We start from the raw sequence: 20,518 nt of genomic DNA on the forward strand, positions 1-20,518 counted from the left end.
AGTTTTGGGACCCGCAGCACTGTACAGTCTGCAAGGACCGCCTGGTCGAAGCGTTCGACAATCCTCCTTCAGCGGAGGTTAGGGAGTCTTCTCGAGAGAAGCCACGCAAGTGGGTGCGTGGCTTCCAGAAGAATGCCACCGGACCATACCTTGCCACCGAAGACTTGAGGGCCTTGCTTTTCCCGAAGGCATCCCCAGACTCAGTGTTCCCCAAGGATCAGATCCCCACTGTCCAGATAACGATGGAACCGGATGTAGTCATGGCTCAGTCCATGCATGAGTGCCGTTTGGATGCCGACAACGCGGAACGTATGTCGGAAGTGTCAGAACACGGAGAGGAACCTCATGGGTGACAAACTGGACTGTGAGGAAGACCAGGTGGAATACCCTGAGTCGGAGCAGGAGGTCGCTCCACCTTCCACCCCTACACCGACTCCTACACTGACGGACGTATCACTTCCGTCTACATCTGCTACCCCGGATCCCACCCCATCCAACACCCAGGAGATCTTCAAAATGCTTGAGGCTCTCATGGATAAGAAACTCCTCGAGACGCATGAGTTCTTCAGGTCCAACATGGGAAGTTCAAAGCAGCCGAAAAGGATTTCGGTTAAGGACCTCCCCGCATGCTCAGATACCAACCCCTGGAGGTATGCCGAGCATATGCCAATTACGACGGGCATGATCTTCATGCCCCCTGTGGCCGCGGGGGCATAAAACAATTAGAATAGCGCCAACGTTATCCCTGCGTGTCGTAAGAGGCGACTAAAAGGGACGGGACGAGGGGGCTGGGAACCCCCTCTCCTGTATAGAAAATCCTGTGAGACAGCAACAAAGAGATGGAGCTGGGGGGAGAGTGACTGCTCCCCGCACTCTAGTTTTGGGGTGTTTGAATGTGCGTGGATGTAGTACGATAGAGAGTAAAAGATGTGAGATTGGAAGTATGTTTAGAAGTAGAAGGATGGATGTATTGGCCTTGTGTGAGACAAAGATGAAAGGAAAGGGTGAAGTGATGTTTGGTGAAATGTCTGGTAGAGTGTCTGGGATTGAAAGGGGAAGAGCGAGAGAGGGTGTGGCTTTATTGCTGAGTGAATGGATGACAGGTAAAGTAGTGGAATGGAAGGAGATATCATCTAGGTTAATGTGGGTGAGGGTTAGGTTGGGTAGGGAATGTTGGGCGTTTGTCAGTGCGTATGGGCCAGGTAGTGAGAAAAGTGAAGAAGAGCGGAATGAGTTCTGGAATGAATTAACTAGGTGTGTAGAAGGACTGGGTAGAAGGAATTATGTAGTTGTTATGGGTGACTTAAATGCTAGAGTGGGTGCTGGAGAGGTAGAAGGTGTCATTGGGAAATATGGCGTACCAGGTGAAAATGAGAGTGGTGAGAGACTGGTAGATATGTGTGTTGAACAAGATATGGTAATAAGTGCTAGCTTTTTTAAAAAGAAAGATAAAAATAAGTATACATGAGTAAGAGTGGCAAATGGAAGAGTAGTAGAAAGGGCATTAATGGATTATGTGTTGATAACTAAAAGAATGTTTGGAAGATTGAAAGACGTGCACGTGTTTAGGGGTATGGCTAATGGTATGTCTGATCATTTTTTGGTGGAAGGAAAATTAGTTGTAGCAAAAGAGTGGGGGAATAGAGTAGGTGGATGTAAAAGGGAGCTAGTGAGGGTTGAAGAGCTAATGAAACCGGGGGTAAAAAGTAAATATCAGGAAAGGTTGAAAATGGCATATGTCGAGGTGAGAGTAAGAGAAACTGGTAATTTAGAGGAGGAGTGGAAGTCAGCAAAGGAAAATTTTGTTGGGATTGCAAGTGATGTATGTGGCAAGAAGGTTGTTGGAGGCAGCATGAGGAAGGGCAGTGAATGGTGGAATGAAGGAGTGAAGGTAAAAGTGGAAGAGAAAAAGAGGGCTTTTGAAGAATGGCTGCAGAGTAATAGTATAGAGAAGTATGAAAAATATAGAGAGCAAAAGGTGGAAGTAAAGCGCAAGGTACGTGAGGCAAAGAGGGCAGCTGACCTGAGGTGGGGTCAGGGACTGGGTCAGTCATATGAAGAGAATAAGAAGAAGTTTTGGAAAGAAGTGAAGAGAGTAAGGAAGGCCGGTGCAAGAATTGAAGAGACAGTGAAAGATGGAAATGGAAGGTTGTTAAAAGGAGAGGAGGCAAGGAAAAGGTGGGCGGAATATTTTGAAAGTTTGCTGAATGTTGAGGATGATAGGGAGGCAGATATAATTGCTGTTCCAGGTGTTGAGGTGTCAGTGATGGGAGATGAGAATGAGAGAGAGATTACAATAGAGGAAGTGAGGAGAGCACTAGATGAAACGAGAGTAGGAAAAGCATCGGGTATGGATGGTGTGAAAGCTGAGATGTTGAAGGAAGGGGGTGTGACTGTACTTGAATGGTTGGTGAGATTGTTTAATGTGTGTTTTGTGTTGTCAATGGTACCAGTAGATTGGGTCTGTGCATGTATTGTACCACTATATAAGGGTAAGGGAGAGGTGCATGAGTGTTGTAATTCAAGAGGTATTAGTTTGTTGAGTGTAGTTGGAAAAGTGTATGGTAGAATACTGATTAATAGGATTAAGGATAAAACAGAGAATGCAATCTTGGAAGTACAGGGTGGTTTTAGAAGAGGTAGGGGTTGTATGAATCAGATTTTTACAGTTAGGCAGATATGCGAGAAATGTTTAGCAAAAGGTAAGGAGGTGTATGTTGCGTTTATGGATCTGGAGAAAGCATATGATAGAGTTAATAGGGAAGCAATGTGGAATGTGATGAGGTTATATGGAGTTGGTGGAAGGTTGTTGCAAGCAGTGAAAAGTTTCTACAAAGGTAGTAAAGCATGTGTTAGAATAGGAAATGAAGTGAGCGATTGGTTTCCGGTGAGAGTGGGGCTGAGACAGGGATGTGTGATGTCGCCGTGGTTGTTTAACTTGTATGTTGATGGAGTGGTGAGAGAGGTGAATGCTCGAGTGCTTGGACGAGGATTAAAACTGGTAGGCGAGAATGATCATGAATGGGAGGTAAATCAGCTGTTGTTTGCGGATGATACTGTACTAGTAGCAGACACAGAAGAGAAGCTTGACCGACTAGTGACAGAATTTGGAAGGGTGTGTGAGAGAAGGAAGTTGAGAGTTAATGTGGGTAAGAGTAAGGTTATGAGATGTACGAGAAGGGAAGGTGGTGCAAGGTTGAATGTCATGTTGAATGGAGAGTTACTTGAGGAGGTGGATCAGTTTAAGTACTTGGGGTCTGTTGTTGCAGCAAATGGTGGAGTGGAAGCAGATGTACGTCAGAGAGTGAATGAAGGTTGCAAAGTGTTGGGGGCAGTTAAGGGAGTAGTAAATAATAGAGGATTGGGCATGAATGTAAAGAGAGTTCTATATGAGAAAGTGATTGTACCAACTGTGATGTATGGATCGGAGTTGTGGGGAATGAAAGTGATGGAGAGACAGAAATTGAATGTGTTTGAGATGAAATGTCTGAGGAGTATGGCTGGTGTATCTCGAGTAGATAGGATTAGGAACGAAGTGGTGAGGGTGAGAACGGGTGTAAGAAATGAGTTAGCGGCTAGAGTGGATATGAATGTGTTGAGGTGGTTTGGCCATGTTGAGAGAATGGAGAATGGCTGTCTGCTAAAGAAGGTGATGAATGCAAGAGTTGATGGGAGAAGTACAAGAGGAAGGCCAAGGTTTGGGTGGATGGATGGTGTGAAGAAAGCTCTGGGTGATAGGAGGATAGATGTGAGAGAGGCAAGAGAGCGTGCTAGAAATAGGAATGAATGGCGAGCGATTGTGACGCAGTTCCGGTAGGCCCTGCTGCTTCCTCCGGTGCCTTAGATGACCACGGAGGTAGCAGCAGTAGGGGACTCAGCAGTATGAAGCTTCATCTGTGGTGGAAATGGGGGAGGTTGGGCTGTGGCACCCTAGCAGTACCAGCTGAACTCGGCTGAGTCCCTGGTTAGGCTGAAGGAATGTAGAGAGTAGAGGTCCCCTTTTTGTTTTGTTTCTTGTTGTTGTCGGCTACCCCCCAAAATTGGGGGAAGTGCCTTTGGTATATGTATGTATGTATGATCTTCATAAGCGAAAAGATCGGCTCAATCGCGCTGGAAGAAGTGGAATTCTTGCCAAACTTTGAGGCTTACCCGGACTGTTACGTCCGACTTCGATCTGAACCTGCCTCTAAAGAAGAGACCGAACCGAAGGAGGTTATAGTGTTCGATCTCTCGAAGGCCCAGGCTATGCTGGCCAATACAGTGAAAAGTAGGGGCTTCACCTGCTCGAAACTTCCGCCGCTTAGCAAGAAGCACCCTACCTACGTCGCACCAGACGATGCGACCCTCCCCTTCTTGGAAAAGGCCTTCACTGCGGTGCATAAGGCAGTGGAAGAAGGAAAACCTTGCCCTGCACTGGAGGAGTGCAGACCCTTCTCCCTGACTACTCCCCCTGATGTTAGACACTGGAAAGATGTCCAGTCAACATTTGTGGTGGGAAAACTAGAACCTGACGTCGCTGGCCGTCAGTTTAACGAAGACCTTCCAAAACTTAATGACCATCTCCTTCGTCGGGAACATGATACGAAGGAAAGACTCGCCGCATCCATGTCCCTCCAAGTACAGCTCGAAGTCATGGCCGGTGACACTAGGGTCCCTGACTACTACATGGTTCTCGCCAAAACACATTTGGCGACCGTAGTAAAGGATCTGTACAGCTTCACGAAGGCTCGTAGAGCCTGTCGTGAATTCGTGTTCTCCAGTGCTACAGTGAGACACGAACCCTGGAGGCTGATTTCCTCCAACATCTGGGGTAAGCACCTCTTTCCCTCCTCCCTTGTGAAAGAGATCACAGACAAGGCCGCCACGGAGAACAGGAACCTTCTCCACAAGTGGGGCATGTCGAAGAAAAGGAAATCCTCTCAGGACGACGGCCCTCAACCTAAGAGGAAACCCACAAAACCGAAACCCCAGCAACGTCAACAGAGACAGCAGTTTCCGGGATCCGCTACTCCCCAAGTGGCAGCTCAGCCACAGCAGACCTTTCAGCTGGTCACCCAACCGGTCTTGTCACAGTCGCCGGTTTTCACCCCTGCTTTTGAGCAACAGTCAACTAACTTTCGTCCCAAAGGTAGAGGCTCAAACAGAGGTGCAGGCAGAGATGCATCTTGCCGTCCCTCCAGAGGCAGAGGAGGAAAGGGAGCTAGCGGCCGAGGTAGTAAACCCTCGGGAAAACAGAAGCAATGAAGTGCTTCCGGTGGGAGGAAGACTCCGCCAATTCCAGGATCGTTGGACCTTCGATCCCTGGGCACACAGCATCATCAAGAAGGGTCTAGGCTGGAGCTGGACTCAACCACCCCCAACCTTCCAGCAGTTCTTCCAACAGTCAACCCCCCTTCTGGAAGAATATGTCCTAGAACTCTTGAACAAGAAGATAATAAGGAGGGTAAAGTCAACCAGGTTCCAAGGGAGACTGTTTTGCGTCCCCAAGAAGGACTCCGACAAACTCAGAGTCATTCTAGACTTATCCCCCCTCAACAAGTTCATAGCGAACAACAAGTTCAAGATGCTGACTCTTCAACAGATAAGGACCCTTCTGCCTCAAGGTTCCTACACGGTCTCCATAGACCTGGCGGATGCCTACTGGCACATTCCAATGAACCACCACGCTTCCTCCTACCCAGGATTTCGACTCCAAAGGAAAAGCTACGCCTTCAGGGCCATGCCCTTCGGCCTCAATGTGGCCCCACGGATCTTCACAAAGCTGGCAGACGCCATCGTTCAACAGCTCCGCCTCCGTGGCGTCCAGGTGATGGCCTACCTCGACGACTAGCTGGTTTGGGCTCCATCGCCCGAAGATTGTCTAAGATCCTGCAACAAAGTCACCCAGTTTCTGGAACACCTGGGATTCAAGATAAACAGAAAGAAATCTCGCCTCTCTCCAGCTCAGAAGTTCCAATGGTTAGGAATCCAGTGGAATCTTCAGTCACACCGCCTTTCCATTCCCCAGAAGAAAAGGAAGGAAATAGCAGGGTCTGTCAAAAGACTGCTGAAATCCAAATGGATCTCAAGACGTCAGCAGGAACGAGTTCTAGGCTCTCTACAGTTCGCCTCAGTGACAAACCCAGTGCTGCGTGCACAGCTAAAGGATGCCGCGGGAGTCTGGAGACGTTCCGCATCCATCGCTCGAAGAGACCTCAAGAGACGACTCCCAAACAGACTTCGGTTACTCCTAAAGCCGTGGTCGGAAGCAAAGGCCCTGAAAAGGTCCATCCCTCTTCAACACCCACCTTCATCACTCAACATCCACACGGACGCTTCGCTGGAGGGTTGGGGAGGTCACTCCCACCAAAAACAGGCTCAAGGAACATGGTCTCCCCAACTCAAGACGTTTCACATCAACATCTTGGAGGCCATGGCGGTCCTTCTAACTCTGAAGAAACTCTCCCCGCCTTCCTCGATCCACATTCGTCTAACCCTGGACAACTCGGTGGTAGTCTGATGTCTCAGTCGCCAAGGCTCAAGATCGCCCCAGATAAATCAGGTGCTTCTCCCAATCTTCCGTCTGGCAGAGAAGAAGAAATGGCACCTGTCTGCAGTTCATCTACAAGGATTCCGCAACGTGACGGAGGACCCTCTATCTCGGACAAGCCCGATAGAGTCAGAATGGTCTCTAGACGCAAGATCCTTCTCCTTCATCTCTCACCAAGTCCCAGAACTTCAGATCGATCCCTTCGCAACGAGCGACAACAATCAACTTCCTCGATATGTGGCCCCGTACGAGGACCCCAAGGCAAAAGCAGTGGATGCCATGTCACTGGATTGGAACAGATGGTCCAAGATCTACCTGTTCCCTCCCACCAACCTTCTGCTGAAAGTCCTCTCCAAACTGAGAACCTTCAAAGGGACAGCGGCCCTAGTGGCTCCCAAGTGGCCCCGGAGCAACTGGTACCCCCTAGTCCTGGAGCTACAGCCCAAGCTGATCCCTCTCCCAGGCCCAGTTCTCTCCCAGCAAGTACAGAAGTCGACTGTCTTCGCTTCATCATCGAAAGTCAGGGACATTCATCTCATGATTTTCTCTCCCTAGCCGCGAAGAAGAGGTTTGGGATCTCGAAGAAAAGTCTAGACTTCCTCGAGGAATACAAGACCGAATCCACACGACGGCAATACGAATCATCCTGGAGAAAGTGGGTCTCATTCGTCAAGGCAAAAAATCCTACGGAAATCACCATTGATTTTTGCATGTCCTTCTTCATTCACCTTCATGGACAGGGCTTAGCAGCCAACACGATTTCTACCTGCAAATCGGCCTTGACTAGACCACTACTGTACGCCTTCCAGATTGATCTGTCCAGCGACATCTTCAATAAACTGCCGAAGGCATGCGCTCGTCTACGCCCAGCACCCCCACCAAAACCTATCTCCTGGTCCCTGGACAAGGTGCTCCATTTTGCCTCCAACTTGGACAACGATTCGTGCTCTTTCAAGGATCTGACTCAAAAAGTTATATTTCTTTTTGCTCTTGCCTCAGGAGCCCGAGTCAGCGAAATAGTGGCATTATCAAGAGACGAGGGTCACATCCTGTTTACAGACTCAGGAGACCTTACCCTCTTCCCGGATCCGACGTTTCTCGCTGAAAACGAACTACCCACCAAAAGATGGGGCCCTTGGAGAATCTGCCCCCTGAAAGAAGATGCCTCTCTATGTCCAGTAGAGAGCCTCAAGGTCTATCTTCGTAGAACTTCTGTCTTTGGTGGAGGCCATCTCTTCAAAGGAGAAACATCGGGTAGCGCCCTGTCACTGAAACAACTAAGAGTGAAAATCACCTACTTCATTCGCAGAGCGGATCCTGACAGTACACCCGCAGGTCATGATCCTAGAAAAGTTGCATCGTCTCTGAATTTTTTCCAGAGCATGAATTTCAAAAGCCTCAAGAGTTTCACAGGCTGGAAATCCTCGCATGTTTTCTTCAAGCATTACGCGAAACAAGTGCATGAAGTCAAACATTTCGTGGTAGCCGCAGGTAGTGTTATGAAACCTGCACCTAACTCTGCATAGAACAGTGAGTTACTTGGGACTTTAACTCTTCGGGTGCCTATGTTGACCCTCGTGTGATATGTAGTGAATTCAGAGACACTTAGTGTTTTTCATAGACTGTTCTTTTACAAGGTGAAATGTCATAGTCGTCACATGAGTGCCGCATGCCTAGAGCATGATGTGTTTTTTTCCTTATTAAAGACTGACGTTCCTCTGGAACCTGTGCCTTCTAATAATTTGAAATTTTCTTTCAGATTCAAGAGCGAAGTCTTTCATTACTATGTACATTATAATTTATTGTAAATTAATTTTACATCCCTTATTACATTTATTTACTATATTCTGCAATTGTGAAATAAAATTTCTATTTTATTACTTATGCGTCTCAATCCGCTCCTACCTATACTATGAAATACATGGTTGTCATAGTTTCATTATCCCCCCTTTTTTTTTTTAAATGATGAAGAATAATAGGTTCAATCCATATCATATACTCACCTATGCTATGTAATATTCCTAACTGAATACTTACTTGCGCTATACCTTCGAGACCAGATCGTTCTCTTGCTACAAAATACAGTGCCTAACCACCACTTGTCTGTCATTGAGAATGTTCCTATATGAATATCAACCATTCTGTCTTGTCTCCGAGTTCTTCACGTTCTCCCCGCAAGGTGGGTAGCCCTTCGATGACCACTTTGATCTTCAGCATGGTCCGTTGGGACTTCTCTGCAGAGGGGGGCAGGAAGTTTCATCCCCACGGAACCTCTATCGAGGTCACTATGCTTACCCTATTCAAAGCCCTCGGCACTTACTCTACAAGGGGAAATCTACCACGATACATTGATTCTCTGGTATTCTTCCATCAGGACGCCATGGCTTGAGCCCAAAAAACGGATTTTGAGCGAAGCAAAAAATCTATTTTTGGGTGAGATAGCCATGGCGTCCTGATGGACCCTCCCTGCTACTTTGTCCAGCCTTTCAGGCCCCACCCTGTCCTGCTGTATCATGGTGATCGGCAAGCAACTGGCATCAGGATGAGGACAGACGTGACGTCATTTAGCAATGGCACCCGTTTGTTTACGTTTCGAGTACCAAAAGTAGCCACGGACGAGTATAGCTGTGGAACGGCTCCTCAGCTATTCTCCGCCCCTCCACATCGAAGTGTTAACTCTATGTGGCGTGCAGATAGCTATGTGGCGCGTTAATACATGCGTCCCCTGTTGATATACGATGTCTTAAAGGGAAACCTTTAGGATACTCGCTCCAGAAGTTAGAATTCTGTGATAACCTGTGGTTAAATTCTCTGGGAATATTTTAGTAGCTATATACCCAAGGAAGCTACCAATAAGGAACCTTCCATCAGGACGCCATGGCTATCTCACCCAAAAATAGATTTTTTGCTTCGCTCAAACTCCGTTTTATATATATATATATATATATATATATATATATATATATATATATATATATATATATATATATATATATATGTATATATATATATATATATATATATATATATATATATATATATATATATATATTTATATATATATATGTATATATATTTTTATACATAATATATATATATGTATGTATATATATATACATATGTATATGGCTAGACACCTTTTGCTTATATAAGGGAGATGTGTGTATGTATGTGTGGTTACATGCGTGTACTAAATGTTTTCCCCTCACATTTTCTCCCATGAAGCAGGTAGCGCCAGAAGAGTTAAGACTTTTATTTAAGCAAGTCCTTTTGGGTGAGGCTGCTATAGCCACATGCCATTTATCTTGTCAACAGCAATTACTGGTATCCATTTACAACTGTGTGGTTCTGATTTCTGCATTTCGGTCGCATTGCCCGGGACTGAAACCTGGGAGGCCATTCAGGTCGGTGGACTTTCTGGAGATAGCAAAAAATACCCGGTGTTTCCACCTTTTGTAAATATCAGTAGGCAGTACATCTCTATTGTGTGAACTTGTGCTAGATGCAGGTGTATGAAGATAGCGGAGCGTGTGGAAAGAATGGGCCAGTCTATTCAGTGTATTTATAGGCAAAGAAAAAATTAACAGTAACTAGAGAGGGACGCATTGTAGTACTGTTTGGCCAGTCAATGGACCCAATAACTCTCTAGCAGGAGTATCTCAATGGGTGGCTGGTGCCCTTGTCAACCTCCTATTTCTTTCTAAATAAACACCAGATACTAATGTTCAGTCCCATCTATATCAAAATTAGCATTTATCATGACCTTCCCGTAACACCAACAAAGCTATCTCTTACCCTCTATGTCTGACTCATCCCGAAACAAATGCACAGTTGCCAAACCTATCCTGTAAAGTGATATGCATTTACCTTCCGATATTTCGTGAGGTTTTCTACCTGGCACGTAAAACTGGCCCTTTCTCCTTCGTTGACTGTGAGGCTCTTGACTTCTCCGATGAAAATAGGACCTAATTATAATAAAGGAAAGATGAAGGACGTGAGTAAAACCGTAGGGACACAGAATGAACGTTTTTTTTTCTATTAGAATGTTTCTTCTATGTATTTCCAAGTTAATATAAATATATTGAGGTCAAATATATCATTTAAAAAAATGACCGAGGTTTAGAATCCAAACAAAAGATTGAAAAAAATATGAATTGTTATTTCAGACTCTATGGGCTAAGTGATTCATATGGGAAATGAATAAGCACTGTGATGGTTACCATCTCATAATAAGATATATTTATCAAAAAAGAGTTACTTGCCAATTAACTTCAATGATCCAGTTTGACTAACTGGTGGGTGTGTTTTGAAGACACATTTGTATTGTCCTTGATCATCTTTGGTGACGTTAGTAATTTTGAGGGTCCAGATCCCTTTGCTTCCCAAAAACGATATTCTTTGATCACGAAGTTTCCACATCTTCGTGTCAGCTTTTTCTTTGTGTAATCGCAGCCACTTGACCTGAGGGAGAGAAAAAAAGAAAGAAAACTAAACTCAAAGAGCCATGGAGAGAATGATGATGTGAATAACATTAAGAGCGAGAAAAGGAGCGACATGGGTAGTAATGGATATCCTAACAACATAAAAAGAAACGGACATGGGCAGGACATAAGTCTCGTAATGAGGATGACAGATAATAGATGGAGAGGAAGAATGACACAGTGGGTTCCTAGAGATTGTAAACGAACCAGGGAAAGGAGGAGAAGACGATGGATTGACAAGCTAAGAATATTTACAGGTACAGACAGGCAAAGAAAGACCATAAACAGACGGGACTGGAAGGACATGTCTGAGGCCTTTGTCCTGCAGTGGAATAGCAACGGCTGATCGTTGATGATGATGATGATGATGAATCTATGAATTAAATGTAAACAGAGAATTAAGGGTCACATCCATAACACAGGGATGACCATATCTATGTCATAAATCCTTTTGTACCAAATTCTTATAATTCAAAATAAACATAAAGACTAAAACCAACGAGTTTAGCTCTGCTTAAAAAAATAGGATGAATATTTTATCATTATCTAAAATTATACTTCATATGTTAAAAGTAAATATTGTGTATCGGGAAATTACCCCTAATCACTCGAAAATGTTACAGCAAAATTTGCAATAAAACACAAGCGGATTAGACAAGGTAATACTGAGCAAATAATAAATGGATGCACCGAGCATTCATATTTATGGTGTGCAACCAACCTATCTGCCCTTGTAAGTACAGATGGTTATTACTATTCTACAGAAATCATGGGACATTTAGCGACCTGTAACTGCAGTGGGTTACTCAGTCTCACCCTTCAAGCGTTTCCACAACTTTTGGTGGCACAACCTCCATTGGCGACAAGATCAAAGGCAGATAAAAAGTGTCCCCATTGTAACCTCTGCTGGAGCATATTTGGAATTATTTCCTATCTACCCAATGTGTCCACAACTGTTTGAAGGTTTAAAGGTCACTCATGAATGGCAGAGGCAAAAGGTAGTGACAATGCCCCAGACTGACCATATATTTTATTTCATTTTAATGTTGCTACTGTTCTTGAAACATTGTACTTTAATGGTTCATGACATCTCTTGTAGTGTTTATTTCCTTTCCTCACTCGGCTATTTTTCCTGTTGTTATAGCATCCTCCTTTTCCAACTAGGGTTGTAGCTTAGCTAGTAAAAATAATAATAATAATGGAAATGATCGGCGCTCAAGCCTCCTCCATCAAAGCTAGGACCAGGGAGGGACAGACAATGGCTGCTGATGACTCAGAAGGTAGACCTATAGGCTCCCCCAAACCCGCCATCCTTAGCACACATGGATGGTGAGGTTGTAGACACTAAAAGAAACTATCGATGTTGATCTCGTCTCGAATCCCAGACCAGAAGATAGCCAGGCAGGGACGTTCCCGTCTATATACTGTAGTCTTTTTCCAAAAGACCGAGAATCTACTTCATAAACAGGGAAGATTATGAAGATTATGGGTTGGAACAAAGCACACAGTCTCTCAAAAACTCCCATTTGGCAAAATCCACAAAATTTAACTTCAACATCAAAAATATTACGCTATTAGCTAAGAATACCAGAAAACAAAAACTAAAAGAAAAATGACAAATTCATGGATAATTTGTATTTGACCTAACTATACAAACCTTAGCTATTTAATAGGGGTTATCACTTTTGGCGTAGCTGAAATAACGAGCCATTAGAATTTTAACGAGGGTTTACTACCCCACCGCTAGTTAGTGGGGGTGGGGGGTAGCTTGATAACCCCCCCCACTCACACACACCTGTGCTTGAGCTCACTTAGCTTAGAGGTAGGACTTCAAGTGAGATAGGGCTGGCAGGCAATTTTGATTAAAAAGCTAAGGTTTGTACAGTTAGGAAAAATACAAATTATCTACGAATTGGTCATTTGTTCCGTTATACAAACCATGCTATTTAATAGGGGTGACTCACCCATTAGGAAGGGTGCAAAGTCCTGGCCACTCAACAATAAGGAGTCCCTGCACCTCGCTAGAACCTTGCTACGCAAGGACTGCGGCCTACGTAAGCTGTGTGTGAAGGTATAATAAAGTGTGCTCGTCCTAGGAAGTTAACCTGTAGACCTTTAGATGGAAACTTTAGGGTAGGACTCTCCCAATAACACCTCGTCAGGGTATGGGGACGTGACAGTATTAGCTTAATACTAGGAACACAAGGAAACATGGTTTACCTGCAGTGGTTTGAAGTCAGCTGTGCAGAGAACCCAGGATGCTGCTTTCCCCAAGAGAGGGGAAGATGAAGAAAATAAGGGCCAAGCAAACCTTTTCATTCATGCAGACTAAGACCGGGTAACAATGCCCTCAACATTCTGCTACTTGTCCACTAAGGAGCCTGAGGTTTTAAACCAGCTGTTGTGCAGCTACCACAGGGTCGATAGAAAACGTATCGAGCCTCCTGTGGGTCACGTCTTGCAGGTAGTGGGCTGTGAAGGTCGTCTGACGCTTCCCCACCCAAGCTTGAAGAACCTGCGTCACTGAGAAATTTTTCTTGAAGGCCAGGGACGTAGCTATGTCCCTGACATCATGTGCTCTAGGGCGACGTGACGGAGGAGGGTCTGGATTCAGGGACAGATGAATCACCCTACGAATCCATGCCGAGATGGTGTTCTTGGTGACCATCCTATTAGTCCTCCCAGTGCTCACAAACAATACCTGCACCTGGGGACGGACTGTAGCCGTTCTTTTGAGATATAGCCTCAGACTCCTTACTGGGCACAGTAGGAGATGGTTTGGGTCATCTGTTACAGAAAGAAGACTCGAAATCTGGAAGGAGTCGAACCGAGGATCCGGAACCCCCGGATTTTAAGTCATAGCAATAAACTCTGGGACAAATTTGAACGTTACCTCCCTCCATCCCCTTGAATGGGCGATGTCATATGAGAGACCAAGAAGTTCACCGACTCGCTTGGCTGAGGCCAAAGCTAGTAGGAACACCGTCTTCCAAGTTAGGTGGCGATCTGAAGCCCGGCATAATGGTTCATAGAGAGGTCTATTAAGAGACCTGAGAACTCGAACCATGTTCCATGGAGGAGGTCTCACTTCCGACTGAGGGCAGGAAAGTTCATAACTTCGTATGAGTAGGGAAAGTTCCAGCGAGGAAGAAATGTCCACTCCTTTAAGCCTGAAGGCTAGACTTGAGGCTGAGCAATAGCCTTTCACCGCCGAGACTGAAAGGCGCATTTCTTCCCGCAAATACACGAGGAACTCCGCTATTGCTGGAATAGTGGCATCGAGTGGAGAGATACCCCTTCCACGATACCAACCACAGAAGACTTTCCACTTTGCCTGGTAGACAATGCGGATGACTTTCGCAGATGTCCAGACATCTTAATCGCATCTTGTTGTGAAAATCCTCTCTCAGCGAGGAGATGCTGGATAGCCTCCAGGCGTGAAGTCGTAGCGAAGCTACAGCTTTGTGGAAAATGTTGGCATGTGGTTGTTTGAGTAGCTCGTGTCGTGGAGGGAGTTCTCTCAGAAGTTCGGTTAGGAGCTGCAGAAGGTCCGGAAACCATTCCGCGTGATGCCATAGCGGAGCTATGAGGGTCACTGAAAGATTGACCGATATTCTGGTCTTCTTGTGCACCCTCCTCATCAGACAGAATGGGGGAAAGGCGTACACGTCGATGTTGTTCCACCGTTGTTGGAGGGCATCTTGCCAGAGTGCCTTGGGATCCGGGACTGGTAGTACAGAGGAAGCTTGAAGTTCAACGCTGTCGCAAACAGATCCACAGTCTGGGAACCCCACAAAGTCAGTACTTTGTTGGCTACTAGATGATCCAAAGACCACTCAGTACTCACTATCTGAAACGCTCTGCTCAGATTGTCGGTGAGCACATTCCTCTTGCCTGGAATGAAACGTGCCAATAGTGGGATCGAGTGGACTTTGGTTTATCTTAGTATCTCTACTGCGAGATGGGTTAGCTGCTTCGAAAAGGTACCTCCTTGCTTGTTGATGTAAGCCACTACTGTGGTGTTGTCGCTCTTCACCACCACAGAGTGACCCGCCAGGTACTGTTGGAACTGTTGAAGGGCCAGGAAGACGGCCTTCATTTCTAGAAGATTTATATGGAGGCACTTTTCTGATTCTGACCACAGGCCTGAGGTCCTGTGGTGCAGAACGTGGGCCCCCCACCCTTTCTTTGAGGCGTCCGAAAACAGCATCAAATCCGGGGGGAGGACGAAAAGATCCACTCCTCTTCGTAGGTTCTCGTCTGTCACCCACCACTGTAGGTCCGTCCGTTCCACAGGTCCGTCCGTTCCGCAGGTCCGTCCGTTCCGCAGGTCCGTCCGTTCCGCAGGTCCGTCCGTTCCGCAGGTCCGTCCGTTCCGCAGGTCCGTCCGTTCCGCAGGTCCGTCCGTTCCGCAGGTCCGTCCGTTCCGCAGGTCCCATAAGGATCATGACGTCCGGGGAATCGTAACCATGATTCCACCGGGACTTGAGTCGCCACAGGAGGGATCTCATCCTGAGGCGACTGTTGGGAACTAGACGAGCCAAAGATGAGAGGTGACCAAGGAGACGTAACCACGATTAGGCTGGGAGTTCTTTTCGTCTGAGGAAAGGGCTTGCAACCCTCCTCAGCCTTGCTATCCTGTCGTCTGATGGGAAGACTTTGTGGAGATTGGAGTCTATGATCATGCCTAGGTATACCAGTCTTTGAGTGGGAAGCAGAGAGGACTTCTCGAGATTTACCATGATCCCCAGATCCTGGCAAAGTCCCAGAAGTTTGTCTCGGTGTTGAAGAAGGGATGACTTCGAGTCTGCTAGGATCAGCCAGTCGTCCAAATAATGGAGGAGACGGATGCCGATCCTGTGTGCCCACGACTATATTAGGGTGAACACTCAGGTGAAAACCTGTGGTGCTGTAGAGAGACTGAAACATAGCACCTTGAACTAGTAAACCTTGTTGTCTAGGCTGAATCTTAAATACTTCCTTGAAGACGGATGGACTGGGATCTGGAAGTACGCGTCCTTCAGATCCAGTGTACACATGAAGTCTTGTGGTCTCACTGCAAATCTGACCGTGTCTGCGGTCTCCATGCTGAACAGAGTTTGCTTGACAAACTTGTTCAGAGCCAAGAGGTCGATGACTGGTCTCCAGCCTCCAGACGCCTTCTTTACAAGAAAGAGTCGACTGAAGCAGCCTGGAGACCTGTCGAGGACCTCTTGGAGAGCGCCCTTCTTCAACATGGTCTGGACTTCTGCCCGAAGGGCTTGCCCCCTTGCTGATCCCATGGCAAGGGAGCTCAACGACACTGGATTCGTTGTCAGGGGAGGTAGAGATGTTGTGAACGGGACGCGATATCCCTGACTGATTACGGAAATCGTCCATGAATCGGCCCGAGTTGCTGCCACCTGTCTGCGCAACTTTGAAGGCATCCCCCAACTGGTGGACAAGCAGGAGGACTGCCAATCCTAGCGTTTGTGGCCTCGGCCACTCCCTCTAGGATTCTTCCCTCCCCTGGAGGACTTCTTGGCTTTCTTGTCCTTGACAGGAAAGGGCTTAGACACCACTGTCTTCGCTGCGGCTGCCGGTTTCGTGGTCATGGTAGGGCGTGGCTGCTGGGGTGCTGGAGGTTTATAGGGCTTAGATGTCAAAGCCCTATGTAGGAGGAGTCTTGGTGGGAATTCCTCCACCTCTCAGCGTCCTGCTCCACGTCTCTAGGCTTAAACAGGTTTGTTCCCATCACGGAAGAATGTCTGAGCCTGTTGATCTCAGTGTTGGGGACCTATTGATGGAAGCTCTCAGACACTGCATCCCGACGTTTCAAGATGATGTTGGCCCACAAGTTCGAAACTTGGTGGGCCAGAAACTCGATCGTGCGAGTGCCTGAGGGTAAAAAGGTCTCCATAGCTTTCCTGGTACGTTCTTTGGATAAATCCTCCGAATGTATCAGGATACCTAAGGTCCCTAGCCAGATATCCAGTCACGAAGTGGCCTGCATGGCACACTTCGCCACCTTCTCCTGGCTAAGGATCTCAGTCGCCGAGAATGAGACCTACCGGTTAGAGAGTCTCTCAAGAGGGATTCCCCTGGTAAGCTCTTCCAACGAATGGTGAAGGGGAAGAGCCAAACAAGGCTCCTCTACGATCTCGAAGTACCTCCTCTGCTGTACACGAGGAGGTGGGAGGAGCTTGTTGCCGGCGCTGGTTGGGCTGGAAGAGGCAAGCTCGGAGAGCTGGACTTCGATCTTGTCCCTGGGACTCTTAACCCCTTGAGACCAGGGCAAAGCTGCACTGGCCTTCGAGGGTTCTAGAGTCCCAAAAATTCTGTCCAAGACCTTGTCTTTGCCCTCTCGAGGAGGAATCTCTGGGTCAGCAAACCCATTGAGAGTCCTCATAAGAGTCAGAACCTGCCAGAAAGCATGCTCTGACTCCTGCAGCTCTCCTCCTGAAGGACTAGCAGCGAAGTCTCCTATCCCAAAAGGCTCTTCTTAGGGGAACTCGCGGACGTTCTCCAAGTGACTCTCTGGCTCTGGTCTAAGTCTTGATGAAGACTTTGGTACTGTCTTGGAGTCCTTCGACTCCCTCCCGGGAGGAATGCAAGACTCCAACAACGACGGGGGTAGGCTCTTCTCCACCCCTACCCGAGAAGACTTTCTAGCACGAGGTGGGGTTTCCCTCATTGGTGTGATGGGGGAACGCCTCACCTCACGTGACTCCCCTGAGGACGGGAAGTCTTCGTCCGAAGGGGAGGGAGAAAAAGTCTGGGGGGGGGAGGCTTGACTCAAAGACTTGCGAGGAGACAGCTTTGTCCTCGGAGAAGTTACCACGTCTGAAACTCCTCTTTATCTCTTCAGGGGAGTAGATGCTGCCAAGGATTTGTGGCCCAGCTCAGAGAGAACATGCTTAAACGCCTGCGCAACTGCTCTGATCAGCGCCCCAAACCAAGGCTTCTGGCTGACGGCTGCGCTGTCAGACACTCCCTCTGTAGGGAAAGGGATCGACCGATCCCTGGGAGGAGTTTCCAAAGGGGGGTTCGCCTGAAAAGAAAAAGGTGGAGAACAAATGTCCCTGGACCTTTCTGGAACCTTGCCCCTGCCGGCGAGCGCGCTGTTCTGCGCTTGCGTGGGGGGGGGGGGGGGGGGGAATGGGGTGATGGCAACCTTGCCGCGCAGTGTCCTGCAGCCTCGCGCATGTGAGGGTATTGGCGTTCGCGCTCAGTGCCCCAAACCAAGGCTGCTGGCTGACGGCTGCGCTGTCAGACACTCCTTCTGGAGGGAAAGGGATCGACCGATCTCTGGGAGGAGTTTCCAAAAGGGAGTTCGCCTGAAAAGAAAAAGATGGAGAAGAAATGTCCCTGGACCTTTCTGGAACCTTCCCCCTGCTGGCGAGCGCGCTGTTCTGCGTTTGCGTGGGGGGGGGGGGGGAATGGGGGGATGGCAACCTTGCCGCGCGGTGTCCTGCAGCCTCGCGCATGGGACGGTATTGGCGTTGGCGCTGGGGAGCGCGTTGGCGCTGGGGAGCGCGTTGGCGCTGGGGAGCGCGTTGGCGCTGGGGAGCGCGTTGGCGCTGGGGAGCGCGTTGGCGCTGGGGAGCGCGTTGGCGCTGGGGAGCGCGTTGGCGCTGGGGAGCGCGTTGGCGCTGGGGAGCGCGTTGGCGCTGGGGAGCGCGTTGGCGCTGGGGAGCGCGTTGGCGCTGGGGAGCGCGTTGGCGCTGGGGAGCGCGTTGGCGCTGGGGAGCGCGTTGGCGCTGGGGAGCGCGTTGGCGCTGGGGAGCGCGTTGGCGCTGGGGAGCGCGTTGGCGCTGGGGAGCGCGTTGGCGCTGGGGAGCGCGTTGGCGCTCGCGCGATGGGGAATACCCGGGGTCGCGCGCGCGGGCGAATGTTGGTATGCGTGCGGCGCGCACGAGGGCGATGGTGGAAGTGGGCGCGGGCGAAAGTGGGCGCGGGCGAACGATGGCGCGTAGCAGCGCATGTTGGAGACACCAGAGGGTGCGCAGAAGGTAGATTGCGCAATCGTGCGCGCGCGAGGGTAAATGTTTGCGCGGGCGCGCAGGATCAGGATGAAGAGCCCGTGCGTTTGGCGTGTGCGCGCAGAAGAGACACCTCTTGCGCGCGGGCGCGCATGTGTGCACACATCAGGCTGGGGAGATGGGCGTGGGGGCGCATTCTCGTGGGCGCGTGTGGGTGACTGCGCGCGAATGCATGCTGGCGAGGGATGGCGCGCAGGTGAAGATCAAGGGCGCGTTGCCGAGCGCTGACGAGTAGGGAAAGCCTTCAACTTCCCTACTGTGCCCAGATCGGAAGATCGTGGGCACGCAGGAGATCGTGGGCGTGCAGGAGATCGTTGGCGAGGAGAGTGCTGGTACACAGGAGAGTGCTGGCTCGCAGGCGAGCGCTGGTGCACAGGAGAGCGCTGGCTCGCAGGCGAGCGCTGGTGCACAGGAGAGCGCTGGCGCGCAGGAGAACGATGGTGCGCATGGCGTGCAGTGGCGCGCTGGCGATCAGGGGGGCGCTGGCGCGCGGGTGGGCGCTGGCGCGCGGGTGGGCGCTGGAGTGCGGGTGAGAACTGCCGCGTGGGTTAGAGCTGCCGCGCGGGTGAGCGCTGCCGCGCAGGTGAGCACTGCCCCGCGGGGTGAGCGCTGGCACGCTTTATCAGGATCGTCGACAACAGGTGCACGCTGGCATGTAAGGGACGTATCCGCCAATTTGCGTATACACCCTTGTTGCCCCGAAGGGACCGTTGCCTGATTTACAAAAACAGTATTGGTATGCACCCACAGCGCAACAGCAGCCAGGAACGGCGATGGCAGGTCAGCAGGTCTGACGGGTGGAACGTCGGCATGTCCTATGTAAGGACGACCTTCCAACGAAGGGGATCGCGAACGATCCGCAGAGAGGTCCAGGGTTGTAGCAGGAACAGTCGGAGATCGGTGACGAGACTCCTCTGCGGCGGACTGCAACGATGACGTTGAACGAAAGAGGTGAAGGCAGGCCTCTCCGGCGAAGAGAAGGCGAGCTTTACGCCGTATGCGCCCTCTGGGGGCCGTTGGATCAGCGAGCTGACCGTCAGCAGTCCTCCGAAGAGGAGTCTCTGTGAGTGAATTCCCCCGAGGGAGAGAATCACCGGCAGGAGAGACTGTTGGACTTAGTTCCTCCCTCGAAGGTTGAGCAGAGGGAGAAACTAAGCCTTCAGCTACACCAGGTTGAGCAGTTGCAGAGGTCGAAGATACCGCATCGGAAGCCTCTGCCACCACAACGTCGACGATAGACAGAGGATCAACCTCTGCCAAAGTTAGCGATTGCTTGACAGCGGCACCCAACCGGATCATGTCAAACAAAGCTTCCTTGGAGGGCAAACCCTCGAGCCCCAAGGAAGACCAAAGCTGGAATAAATCATTACTCACATTAATATTTAATTCCTCCCCCAGGGAAGGAGGAGGAGCTGCCTCGCTAGGGGAGGCAACGCCCTCTCCCGAACCCCGAGGTCGGCCTACAGAACTATGGCCTACGCTACCAC

At 49.0% G+C, this 20,518-nt stretch overlaps 1 protein-coding gene across 5 annotated transcripts in view; it reads right to left on the reverse strand.

Moving 5' to 3' along the window:
- Nucleotides 1–20,518, reverse strand: part of LOC137627651 (obscurin-like) — a 253,347-nt gene that overhangs the window by 95,805 nt on the left and 137,024 nt on the right. For 4 of the 5 annotated variants that reach the window (XM_068358801.1, XM_068358802.1, XM_068358798.1 and 1 more), the window contains one exon: nucleotides 10,792–10,990. The exons of the other annotated variant lie outside the window; for it this stretch is intronic. In XM_068358801.1, the coding sequence (XP_068214902.1) occupies nucleotides 10,792–10,990 (199 nt within the window). The remainder of the gene's footprint in view (nucleotides 1–10,791; nucleotides 10,991–20,518) is intronic. 5 annotated transcript variants of the gene reach the window in all.

The sequence above is a fragment of the Palaemon carinicauda genome, chromosome 35, assembly GCF_036898095.1.
Source record: "Palaemon carinicauda isolate YSFRI2023 chromosome 35, ASM3689809v2, whole genome shotgun sequence".
NCBI classification, from domain to species: Eukaryota; Metazoa; Arthropoda; class Malacostraca; order Decapoda; family Palaemonidae; genus Palaemon; species Palaemon carinicauda.